This window comes from Trichomycterus rosablanca, chromosome 4, assembly GCF_030014385.1.
Source record: "Trichomycterus rosablanca isolate fTriRos1 chromosome 4, fTriRos1.hap1, whole genome shotgun sequence".
NCBI classification, from domain to species: domain Eukaryota; kingdom Metazoa; phylum Chordata; class Actinopteri; order Siluriformes; family Trichomycteridae; genus Trichomycterus; species Trichomycterus rosablanca.
The window spans coordinates 36,908,371-36,921,971 of record NC_085991.1 but is presented as its reverse complement, the minus strand read 5'-3'; the positions used below and the strand labels follow the sequence as shown (position 1 = coordinate 36,921,971).

The 13,601-nt window shown below is 39.4% G+C and overlaps 1 protein-coding gene across 4 annotated transcripts in view; it reads left to right on the top strand.

Moving 5' to 3' along the window:
- The window catches only part of brms1 (BRMS1 transcriptional repressor and anoikis regulator), a 49,378-nt gene that overhangs the window by 20,384 nt on the left and 15,393 nt on the right, over positions 1-13,601 (top strand). For 2 of the 4 annotated variants that reach the window (XM_062994235.1, XM_062994234.1), the window contains exons 5-11: positions 2,354-2,433; positions 2,550-2,646; positions 3,605-3,697; positions 5,006-5,070; positions 5,245-5,284; positions 6,908-7,016; positions 8,885-12,861. In XM_062994235.1, the coding sequence (XP_062850305.1) occupies positions 2,354-2,433; positions 2,550-2,646; positions 3,605-3,697; positions 5,006-5,070; positions 5,245-5,284; positions 6,908-7,016; positions 8,885-9,002 (602 nt within the window). In that variant the 3' untranslated portion in view covers positions 9,003-12,861. Of the gene's footprint in view, positions 1-2,353; positions 2,434-2,549; positions 2,647-3,604; positions 3,698-5,005; positions 5,071-5,244; positions 5,285-6,907; positions 7,017-8,884; positions 12,862-13,601 lie in introns of those variants that run through there. The other 2 variants (XR_010011535.1, XR_010011536.1) reach the window with 2 other exon arrangements.

Genomic DNA, 13,601 nt, shown 5'->3' with positions numbered 1-13,601 from the left:
ATGAACTGTTCACTACTGACTACCATCTACAATCAAAACACTGAATTGGTTTTATGAATTGGTGCTGTTCTACATTGCAGCCGTTTTCATTACATTATGCTCCGTTTACCAAATAAAGTATAAAGACTGATGTGTTTGTAAACTGATTTGCTTACATCAACAACATACGTGGTATTACATATTTCATACATAATTATCTGAGGACATCTGTAGTGCTAACATGTTAACATACAATGTACAGTTTACCAGTGCTGGGTAATATTAAAACAAATGCAAAGTGTCTGGATAAAAATACTGTTTTTATAATGAGTAAATTAAGTGTTCAAACTCAGATGTGTTGTTCAAGGTTTCTCCAGTTGCTCATGCATTAAACTGAACTCATTCATTAATTGTAAACTGAATTATTATTTGTATTTCTTAAAACAGTGCTAGGAGAGACTGATGCTATTTATATCTGACCCTACGTAAACTCTACCTTCTCTTTATTTTTTACTGGCTAAGGAGGTAAATTGCAGTCATTATTGCCTTTGTGTCGATTACTTCTAGTGTACAAATTGCAAAAAGCACAAAGAGAAAAAAATGTGTTTCCCCCTTTAGGCTACTTTCACATAATAAGTAGTTTCAGCTCTGTTCAGCGTGAGGCTTGGCACATGTGTCTGCTTACAGAAACATTAAGCCTTTCATATGATACTCGACAAAACCGCTTTCTGCTGCCTGTGCCACTGAGCGCCAGGCTTGTAATAATATACACTTCGCTTTTGTCTACGTCATAAAACAGTTTGTCTCATTGGCGGTTTTTTGAAAATGTCAGCAGCAAATGGAGTCAAGGTTCATGCAGACTGAACTCGAACTAAAAATGAAAATGGAGACAGTGGTAGCCTAGTGGGTAGGGCTTTCGGCTATCAATCAGAAGGTTATGGGTTAAAAATCCCGGCTTTGTCATGCAGTCACAGTTTGGCCCTTAAGCAAAGCCCTCAATCTTTTTGGCACTAGGAACAACAGTGGCTGACCCTATGCTTAGATTGCAGTTTACAAAAAAGCTGAGATATGCAGAAAAAGTATTTAATTGTACTGGACACGTATATATGTATATATGACAAATAAAGGCATTCTATCTGCCCTGTGACACTGCATTTAGGGCAGCAGCAAGTTAAGCTATACCGCCTCACTCCATAGGAAACATTGCCACAGCCAGGGCCAAAAAAATGATTTTGCTATGTATCATGTGAATGCAACTGCCCAGAGGCAGTATCATAAAAACTGTAAGAGATGGCTGATCTATTTACCCACAGTAGTGTTTTCTCATGTCTGCTTGATAGATTTTACAGCACCATTACATTATTTAGTGAGGTGAACGCTATGTAATGCATGCTTGCCTGTCTGAAAGCTAAAGTTACTGTTGTAAATTGTACATGTACTACATTTAATATCCTGCATACTTTGTTGGTGTTGTGTAATTATAAAAAAAATGTCATCAAACCATTTATTAACCCTCTGTGAATGCCAGCTCTGTTATACCAGAATAAAGCACTCTCTTGAGAGTAAAATGCTCTGTCATATTGATGTCAGCAAAATGCTTCTTACATTATTAATACGGGGTGGCCTGGTGGGTAACAGGGCCTCACAGCAAGAAGGTCCTGGGTTCGATCCCCGGGTGGGGCGGTCCGGGTCCTTTCTTTGTGGAGTTTGCATGTTCTCCCCGTGTCAGCGTGGGTTTCCTGCTGTGCTCTGGTTTCCTCCCACAGTCCAAAGACATGCAAGTGAGGTGAATTGGAGACACTAAATTGTCCATGACTGTGTTCGATATAACCTTGTGAACTGATGAACCTTGTGTAATGAGTAACTACTGTTCCTGTCATGAATGTAATCAAAGTGTAAAACATGACATTAAAATCCTAATAAACAAACAAACAAACATTATTAATACAGTGAAACCTCGATTTAACAGACTAAAAGGGGGGTGCACTGGTCTGTAAAATACGATTGTCCAAAATAGTGAGGTTTTTCTCTAGGGGGTGCGAACATAAACGAAAACACATGCACATATGATAAACAGTAAAATGAACAAAGTTAATATGTAATGTTAAACCTGTAAGTAAATGTTAAAATTGGTGTACTGTACCTTGTGTGGTGGTGTTTTTCTTGCCGTGATCGCATAGTGGGGACTTATTATTCTGAATCTGAAGCACTGTTGGTGGCTACTGGAGCAGTACTAGTGCATAACTGAGTACTAGAACCTGGTGGTGGTGGGCCTTGAACCAGCAACCTCATCATTACTAGTCCAGTACCTTAACCATGGTACCACTGTAATAATTGGGACTAATAATGTACCTGTTATTTGTTTTCCATGAAGGTGTGTACAAAGAGCTGTGCCTTCAAGTGATCAAACACAAGCATGAGTGTGAGATACAGGGCGCAAAACAACATCTGGAGGTAACACATGTCAGCAAACACAGAACACACACACACACTTTCACACACTTTTATATAATTAGGTGGTTTTGCTGTTGAAAGTTTCACGCTAAGAAGAGTGTGTTTGGACACTGCAGAGTGAGAGGAACCTCTTGTTTGACACCATGAAGGCGGAGCTGCTGGAGAAGATCCGCAGACTAGAGGAGGACAGGCAGAATGTGGACATCACTTCGGGTAAATGGATACATCTCTATACTCTCCTGAACACACACACTATCTCATGAAAACAGTCTGGCTTGCAGACAGTAACTTACAGATGAACACCTTCAGTATGTTATGCAACCAGCTGTTGTTTTTGGAACTAATTAAATGGAACATATAGTGCTTTGTCTAGAAATCTTCACTAATTGATGGTGTTGAAAGTTCTATAATGTCATTTAACTTTTGTGGCATGACCTCTTAATTTTCAGAGATTATTATTAACTCTAACTGGTGACTGTAGTTATATACAAACCCTATTTCTGTAAAAGTTGGAACATTTAGTAAAATGCAATAAAAATAAGACAAACTGTCACTTCATGTTTAAATGTGTCTGAAAGAAATACCAAAATCAGTTCTGCGATGAATTAGAAGCCAATGAAAGAGTGGTAACACTGTCCACAGTCAGACAAGCTTTTTTTTAATCTTCATCTGCTGTGCTAGAAAACACAGCTCTGCTTTTGTTTTTTTTTCATCAGTGTGATCAGGACCAAAGTTCCAATTTTGCCCCAAGCAGGGACACGTCAATGTCTTATGTCAATCTTGCTTGACGGTGAACTCATGTTCCAGCAGCTTCTAATTAATATCTGTTTGGCTTTTCTTTCAAACCTTGGCAGAGGTCCACTGCTGTGTAGTCAAACCAGCCCTGTTTATATGGGCTCAGAAAAGTCACTTGCTTTTAATCAATTGTAACCGCTAACAAGAAATTGCTAAATCTGAAACAGTTACTTGGACCACAAAGTCTTCCTATCATTCAGTCACAGAAAATTTTTTTGCAGTTTCTGAAGAAGAAGAAGAAGAACCTTTAATTAATTGTAATTAATTAAGTAATTGTAATCCAGAGAATGCTCAAGTGCTTGAAACTTTAACTGAAGTATCTGCAGACATACACACATATAAATAGCCCAAACACTCTTATATCTATTTTTCTCAGAGTGGTGGAGTGATGAAGGCAAGATTAAGAAGTGTAAGAAGAAAAGTCAGCTCAGCCACCAGGAAAGAAAGAAGAAGCCAGCCCTTGTGTCAGGTAACACAACCCAAACATCATAAATTCATCATTTGCATGTGTCCATATTATAAACATACATATTACAGATCATGATCGCACAGCTTTGAAATGTCAGCACACTGAGACCCCCTTTTCGCCTTGATAAATTACTTGTTGTTTATAAATGCATTTATCCACCGAGTTTCTGAACTTCCCGGTTCAAAACTCGGTGTTGCCACCGGTCGGCTGGGCACCATCTAGTGGGCATAATTGGCAGTGCCTGCAGCAGATACTAATTGGCCAACGTATCTGCAGGGTGGGGGCCGGACTATGTGTGGGTGGGTGTGTCTTCATACGCTGTGTAAGGGACCCTGATTGGCGGGAGAGACGCCTGTGCAGAATGCATGGGCTAGAAGAGGAGGGCTGTGCACGTGTCGAAAGAGCGTGTACGACGACGTGCTCTCCTTGGATGCAATCTGGTATCTCTCAGCAGCGGAAGACAAAATTGAGTGCGCTAAATCGGGAGGAAAATGGGGAGAAAATGCATTTATCTGTGTAACATTCATACTATCAGAGTGACAACTAGGGTTATGTTGACACAGATACTGTATTGGTATAGGTGCTGATACTGGCACTCAAAAGCAATATTGGCAAAAAAATACCAATACCTTGACATCATTTCTATAATGGATTGTGCTAAACAGTAATTTGATGAACAGCTAAACAGTTAATTTGATGCCTACTACAATCGAAGTTGGGACAGAGGCATATTTACCACTGTGTTACATCATTTTTTATTGACGCAAGACTAGCTGCTTAACATTGTGTGCTCGCTGTGCTTGTCTGATTCAGCTCTTAGGAGACTAGACTCTATACGTAGACTGCAGGCCAGTCAGGCACACAGTCACACTGTTGTAACACGTGCAGAATGAGGCCTGGGATGGGGTTGCTGGGTAACCATGTACTTCATGATAAAATATGTTGCCTTTATGGCAGCATGTGTCTCTACAATCCCAATATATGCCTCAGCCTCAATGGTACCTCTACACATATCTAAGTCACCCATGCTGTGGGCACTAATCCACCCTAATACCATGACAGATGTTTGCTTTTGCACTCTTTACTGATCAGACACACCCATTGTCCTGAGATCCTTTGCGTCTTTCATCAAAACCATAAAAGTCTTTCTGTGCAGGAAAAACACTTCAAATACACGTCCAGTGTGAATTAGACCATATATCTGTAATATGTATATCTACGTTCCATATGCATACTTTTTCATCATGTATTTCATCGTATTTTTATCATGTCCATCTCTTTCTCCCTTCCTTTTTCTATTTCTCTCAGGACCCTACATAGTGTACATGCTAAGCGACATTGACATACTGGAGGACTGGACAGCCATTAAGAAGGTATCCACCTTGTTTAACCTGTCACCTTCCACCCAGTCATCCATTATCAGCAATCAGTGACTGCTTATAGCTGTCCAGCGTGTGCACTTGTGTGTCCAGGTCTGTGTAAGTGTATGTGAGTGCACTGGGATGAAAATGGAATTTTGATGGCTGTTTCTTTGCCTTTATCTTCAGGCTAAAGCTGCGCTAATGCCCTTGAAGAAGAAGTCTGACAGTAAGTCCCAGTGTGTGTCGCGTGACAGTTAATCGATGTGTGAGAGTTTGAGTTTGTGTATGTGTGTCCGTGTGTGTGCTTTCCTACCTTCTAATCCCTGGAAGTCTCTGTCTCTGTCTGCTACGTTGCTCTGTCTTTCCCAGCTGTCTCTTTATCAGTGGAGAAGTCCGAGGTCACCCTAGAGAGATGTCTTTAAAAAGCATAATAAACTGCCTCACACAAACTAGCTCTGTGAGCCGTGTCACACCTCTAACTGCCGCTAATTCATTATGCGCATATACATTATCTTGCTATCAAAGCTCTCGCTGCGAGCCAAGAATCTTTTAAGTGGCATTTTCCTTCCCAGAAAACGTCATGGTTCAAATCAAGACTCGCTGTGTGTTTCTAGAAAAACAACTCGCTTAACTGTAATTCCATTAGCTGAACATCGATTTAATATCATGCTTAATTTAAACAATAAATATTTACGATTCTTGCCTTTTTCCGCTCAATTTAGCTTAGCCAGTTGGTGTTCCTCTCCTGAGGACCCCGATCACGTCCAAGGAGGGTATGTTTGCCTGTCACATGCTCGCTCTGATGCATGCACAGTCCACCACTCCCCTCTTATTCGCCCATACTTTGATGGATTTGTGCATGAGGCCAGTCTTGCGTACGGAGAGTCACGCACCTCGGGCTACTAACCAGGGTCCTTACACAGTGTCGAAGACCCCTCGTCCTTTTGGTACTATCGGCCAGTCTGGCATCTACACAGACATGATTGGCTATGTCTGAGAAAGAGGGCACAGTGGCTAAAGCCCTGTGATGGTTTGGCATCTGCCTTGGCAGGTTTGTACCTGCCTTGTGTCCTGTGTTCCCAGGTGAACCAGGAAAAAGAGGTTGATGAAAAAAAGAAATAGAAAAAAGAACACTTTCAATGTAGGCATCTGCGTGCAATAGAGCTGGGCAATACTGGCAGAAATACTTTATATTTGATTAAAATAATGACGTTGTAATTAGAATTAAATATGATATAGTAAATGTAATTGAAGATTGTTGAGATTTAACACGCAAAAAAATTAAAATATGAACTGGCACAGCGCTAAATTAGGCTAGCCCACCATGATCCAGGGTTCGAATCCTCAGCAGTGCTATCAGCTGGTCTGGCATCTACACAAAGACATGGTTGGCTATGTCTAAAGGTGGGGAGGATGGTCAAAGCCCTATGATGGAGTGGCATCCTTTCTGGGGTGTGTTACTGCTTTGCGCCCAGTGATTCTGGGAAAACCGGACCCTTCAAAACTGTGATAAAACATGAAAATGAAAAAAAAAAATGCAGGTATTTTAAAACTGAATTTCTAGGGTCTCACTTTTAGAAACTAGGGTTTTGCTCAATTAAACATAATGAAAAATGTCATCTGAAACCTTAACAGTGTTTTGTTTATTTTAAGGTGTAAAATACCCAGTTTGCAAAAATGCATGTCGGTGCTAATTAATAGCGTAAAAATAACTCATGGTGTAAAAAAGGTGTCAACCTCAGAAGAATGTGGTAGCGAGTCTGTACTGCACTGCCATGCTTTATTATTCTCTTCATTTCTATTTGCAGACTCGTCAACTCGTGTGTCTTTCTCTGTCCTGTTTCGGTAGGTCATCAGTTGTCAGTGCGATGTGAAGGAGGCACTCTGTTATATGAGGGAGAGAGATTCACAAAGGGAAACACTGTTCTGTTGGAAGTCAGTGATGAAAGCCCAGCACAGTCAGTACAAACCCTTTCCCATCCATCCCCATCACCCACATTCTCTAATTTATTCGTTATTTACATGTACAATGATGCCATTTAGCAGATGCTTTTATCTAATGCGATTTACAGTTCTGACTGATACGACGCAAGCAATTAAAGGTTAAAGTCACGTGAAACTCGGTGCTTAATGCTGGCAGGTGAGAAGAAGCTGATGCAGATTGAACATGTGTTAAGGGGGCATGGGGTGATCCGGCTCTCTGACTGTTTCGGATTAGATTGGGAGATAAACAGAGTAAAATCCAGAAAAAAACTACTCAAGTAAAATCTATTTATGATAATTTCATTTATTCTTTCATGTTTGGTATTTGCTTTATCCTGATCAGGGTCATGGTGTGTCCACAGCCTAGCCATAAACATAAGGCATAAATTGGAAACATATCAAACTTGTTAAGGTCATGCTTGAACAGTTGCTTTCTTGCTGCTTGCTGCATCATCTTGCTGTCAAAAATTACTTAATTAAAAGATTTTAGCTAATGCCTACTTCACACTACACGATTTCTGCCCTGATTTTTGCTTGCTGACAGATCGCCGACAGATGCGCCAGCTCAGAGGCAAATTGACGTGAACATAGAAAATGTGTGACTGGTTCAACGACTCGGCAAAGAAATATATTGAGCATGCTAAATATCTGGACCTGTCACCAACTCAGTCCTGTAGTGTGAAAGTGTGCGATCAGATTATGACTGCCAGTGAGTGCTGTGTCGAGCCACAGCCAATGAGAATGAAATACATTGGGTGAGGGGAAACCTGTGGGAGGACTTGTAAATGTCAACAAGCATGGCTACAGCAAAATATAGTTTCTGTCAGAATACATTGGTGTAAACACAAGCTTTACAGTATTTGTGACCTTATCATCCACGCCATACCATAACACCTTATATTTATTTACCTCTAACTCTCTCTGCAGAACAGACAATCCCTGCCGAGTAGTGTGAAAACTGCAGCGACTTAAAAGACTTCAGATTACAAGAGATCAAGTTGTGTGTAGTGTGAACTGTTCATTTACATTTTCGGAGCAACTTACAGAGGTCCTTCCATAGTGAACATTACCTTACTCTAGTTAAAGTAGACAGTTTAAGAATACAAATTTGCTGAGACCCTGTTAGAACCAAAGTTTTTTTTACAAGTACAGAGAAGAGCCTTGACATGTCTTCCTCAAGTTCTGGGTGGAGAATCAAGTTGAGCGAGACTAGTGGCTGGGGGGTTGCGTGGTACAGAGCAGGGTATTATTAGACCTCCAAGGTAACTTGGGGCTGGTCCATTTTTGGCTTTGTAGGCGAGCATCAGTGTTTTAAACTAAATTCGGGCAGCTATAGGAAGCCAGTGAAGAGAATGCAGCAGTGGGGTGATGTGGCAGTGATCTGTACAGCGATCTGAACACTGTGAAAGTCGTATAGTGTAAACGTAGCGAAAGACGTCACAATCTCAAGCACTCTAAACTTCTCTGATTTTATGTATCTGTTTTTTGCACTCTGATGCTTGAATTTAAAAACAAATCTATAATACAATTACAAAAACATTAAAACCATGCTGCCCAAACATGTAACTGGGTGTGTCAAGTCAAGTGTTTTAAGGGCTCCCATGTGCTCCTAATACATAAGTGTAATTTCAGCTGCAGGGAGCAGATTTGTGGCAATGCTGCAACGTTTTGTCAGTGAGAAGTACGTTCTAACATTGAAACATTTATGGTTTCCAACATCACTGGTAGTCTAGGACTAGAAGTAATTTAACAGCATTATTTAGTATTTTGGGCACATACTGTACTGCATTGCTAGAAAAGGCTATTGATGCACTTTGCCTTTTTATCTCTGTTTTTCTTGCAGGGCCGTAATAACAGCCATCAGTGCAGGGGAAGTATGGTTTAAAAGACCAGATGGCAGCAAAACCAAAATCTTCATCTCACAGCTCCAAAAGGGAAAATCCACCATAAGGAGAGCGTAGAGTTCACGACGAAACACTGAAACACGGACACGCAAGATGCTAGTCTACAGCGCGACCTGTCATGGCCCTGCTGGTGTGTATTTACATTATTAACAGCTTTATCATCAAAACATCCAGCCAGCCAGCCTTTGTCTGAATTACACACAAAGCTAACCTAGAAATACAATGTGAGACTGAAATGAGCTCTTCACTCTGTATTGCCTTTTAAAAAAGGACCAGACGGCAGAATGGCAGCTTCTGTTCTTCAGGATACTCGGCATATGGCAAAGCAACACAAACCGCTGAATCACTGTGGCCTAATTTAACACACACACACACACACACACACACACACACACACACACACACACACACACACACACACACACACATGCACACACACACATAAGCCTCTTTCACATCTAAAACCTGTCCTTGTATCAGGTTTCCCTAACGGTAATGACCCAGCTTTGTGTCATTTACACATCCAGACCTCACACAATAGCAAACGACCCTGTAGATATGATGCAACATTAAACAAACCGCACATATGATGAATTAGCTGTAATTTTAATTTACTACACTAAGTTCAGTCAGCTGTGTCTTTCTCCTTAATGCCTCATTATCAGGTTATAAAAGTGATTCACTGCTGATTCATGCCAATAACTCTGCATTACAGACTCACTACTGGTCTACCTGCAGCAATTATTCAGCAGCATTCTAATTTGCAGAATTAGTTTTATGGATAACTGTCGCATAACATCCTGATTTTATATTTATGAACTAAAAGGATTACTGGAACGCAGTTATTTACGGTACTACAAAGCTTGTAATACATAATTATCAAGCCTAACTTGACACAGCATTTAATTTATACAGATCTGGAGAAGATGCATGTCTAAATAGATATGTCCATTGAGCAGTATACTAATACTATATTTTCTCCTGTTGTCTTTTCACTCTGTTTCACTTGCGATTCTTCCCTGTATTTGAATAACATGTTCACACGAGACAAGCCGGTCTGGTATTTACCTGGCAATTGTACTAGGTCTTGATTCGGCAGATTGCTCATTAATATCAGGCTAAATTTGCACCTGTGAAAGGGGCTACACACATGCACACACTCGCTTGCGCACACGCTTGACTCGAAACTGTAGACCGAATTAGGTTTTGTGATCTTATAAATGCTCACAGACCAACACACACAGCTTTAACCATTTTACAATTTCATTTCATTTCCTGATTTTTTGAAGTACACTAAAGATAGTCTTGTTGCAGCCTTACTGACCATGTTTTACCCATCACACAATGCTTTATTATCAAGAAATGCACTCCCTGACCCAGTCTGCCAAGTTTTGTAGCCACTTCAAGGAAGAGCAAATGTTTTGTCATATACATATTGACCCTTACCCCAAAATAATCTATTATCAAGACGATTTTGGTGTCTGAGGTTTGCTTCCTTAGTTTTAAACCCGAGCTCAATGCTAACAAGTACTAGAAACTACTGCTGACCAACAATTAGTAGGAATCAATTTTTTGTGTCCACTTTAAATTTCCTTAAAAATAACTTAAACACATGACATATATTACATTATCATGTAATACCTCTTTTATGTGAACATATTTTTGTATTCTAGTTCAGTTCTAGGACAGTTGTAGCCTAGTGGTTAAGGCACTGGACTAGTAATCAAAAGGTCGCTGGTTTAAGCCCCACTGCTGTCAGGTTGCTGCTGCTGGGACCTTGAGCAAGACCCTTAATCATCAATTGCTTAGACTGTATACTGTAACTGTAATGTAAGTCGCTTTGGATAAAAACATTTGCTAAAATGCTAAAAATGTAAATATAGTCCAAAATGTCAGGTTTTTTAACTCTCCGACAGCTAATCACCTTTTAAAATGCTGTATATTTTAAAAAATAGAGCATATAATTCTATAATAAAGGTCATTGACCTTTGTAGTGAAGTGGCCCTTTTACATATATTGAATATGTGATCATCTTTGGGTCATTGTTCAGTGTAGTTCACCTAAATAAAATAGTAGGATTGCCTGCTTGATATCATGCAGTATAACCATAAAAAAATCTATTTTCCATGTTTTAAAGAAAAGTGAGCAACAATTATACGAAGTGCAGTGGCGTTTTTACCTATATTAAAAAAGTGACCTCAGGTCATTTTATGTAATATTATAAAGTAAATCTTTATATTGTCATATGCAATACAAACACTTGAGCATAGTTGAAACTTGTATTTAGAAATGACATACAAGTATAACATAGAATTGAACATTCTAGTAAAAAAAAAGTTTTTCAGTCAATTTAGTCTCTCCAATTCACCTCACTTGCATGTCTTTGGACTGTGGGAGGAAACCGGAGTATCCAAAGAAAACCCACGCAGACACGGGGAGAACATGCGAACTCCACACAGAAAGGACCCGGACCGCCCCACCTGGGGATCGAACTCAGGACCTTCTTGCTGTGAGGCGACAGTGCTACCCACTTAGCCACTGTGCCGCCCAAATATTGAATAATACAATTTAACAATTTAAGAAAATCGAATTCCATTTAAAACTGCACGGCTGAATTGTCTCACTTGCCTCTTTAGTTTCCGACAGCATATAACCCTGGTACTTAGTCGTATTCGTTAAGAGCCGATTTGGCTGCAGGGTTTTTTTTTTTTTAACCAAGCAATTGGATGTTTGGATTTTGAGATGTATCTAATTAGTAATTAAAGACCAACTGATAAAACAAATGGGGTCAAGTATAGCTCATGCTTGGTTATTATTAAAACCTGCAGCCACACGGCCTCCCTTATGGATAAGAAGTGTATGACATACAGAACTAAATTTTATGGCTTTAATACATAAAATGTATCTTCTTATTTCGGAAGACTTCCTATAAGCTTTTGCATTGATGTTGAATAGAAAGACCTGTCTCTCAAATGTCAGTCCAGTTTAGCCCAAAGTTGTCCAATGGTTTTAAGGTTAGGACTCTAAGGACCCTAAGGTTCCTACACAGTAAATCTATCAAGCCATGTTGTTTATAATGTTTGGTTTGCAGAGGGGCACAGTCCTATTGTAACAAAAAAGGGCCTTCATCAAACTGGTGCTACAAAGTTGGAAGCCATCAGTTTATTTTATATAATTGATTTTATACACCTGTTAGCTGTGGGTGTGGCTGACAGACAAGACCTGAATATTTAGGAGGGATGTCCACATACTTTTGGTCATATCGTGTAAATTCCACAGCTAAAATGATCTGTAGCAGTTTCTTGTAGCCAGAATTATGAAGGGTGATATAATTTTAATCAAGCATTAGAAACAGACAGACCCAAAGTTTGATGTTAGACATGTATGGTAAATGTGATACCACATATATAAGCAAATTTGTTCATCATGACATTTTTACACATTTTATTTAACAGCTATTGTAGCAAATGATGTGTTCTAAGGTAATTGGTCAAGTAGTTTGAACAATGCTAAACTGGTGGTAATACAAGTCCCGCACCATTAACCTCATAGCTCTGGTATACCATTAAAGAAGCAAACTTTACACAGCAAACACGTCTTTGCTGAGCCAGTACTTTCAGGCCACTAAAAGGAACTCTTATAGGGTTTATTAGGTTTAGGAAGAGGAAGTCATCTTAAAAGACTTCGATCAATGGAGCAAAACAACACATCCCACTTTAATAATGATTGCACTTCCGAAGAGAGGATTTAACATGTAAAAGTGTTTAAAAGTGATGTTTTTGCTTATTTTGATAAGCCTTAAGTGCACGAAATATTTATATGTTTGTAAACTGATTTGGAAACAGAGGGTGCTTGTACAACTTATTTAAAAATGTTTAATATAATTGTGTATTTATAACAAGGATATTTGATTAAAATCTGGTCTTTTATTAAACTGTGTGTTGTTTTTTGGTTAGTAAATACAGTTGGAGTCTGAAGTTTAAATACATGTCTCTTTGTTTCTTGCATGGCAGTTTCTAAGTCTGGCTGTACCTGGTGTTTAAATTATACCTGAACATCCGGAAACTTTGGGTTTTAGATACAGGGGTCATAATCACTTAAAAGGAAAATAAAAGGCTATGCCACAAAGTAAAATTACCTCATAAAGCTTTATATATTTATATACTTTTAACAAATTATTAAACTTATTTGTTGTCTGTATGTTTTTAACTTTACATTCTTTATTTTTAGACACCTGGCAACAAACTTGTCCTTCACGATTTACATACTATACATACACCGATCAGCCATAACATTAAAACCACCTCCTTGTTTTTACACTCACTGTCCATTTTATCAGCTCCACTTACCATATAGGAGCACTTTGTAGTTTTACAATTACTGACTGTAGTCCATCTGTTTCTGTGTCAGGACCCCCACAGGACCACCACAGAACAGGTATTATTTAGGTGGTGGATCATTCTCAGCACTGCAGTGACGATGACATGGTGGTGGTGTGTTAGTGTGTGTTGTGCTGGTATGAGTGGATCAGACACAGCAGTGCTGCTGGAGTTTTTAAATACCGTGTCCACTCACTGTCCACTCTATTAGACACTCCTACTTAGTTGGTCCACCTTGTAGATGTAAAGTCAGGGACGATCGCTCATCTATTGCTGC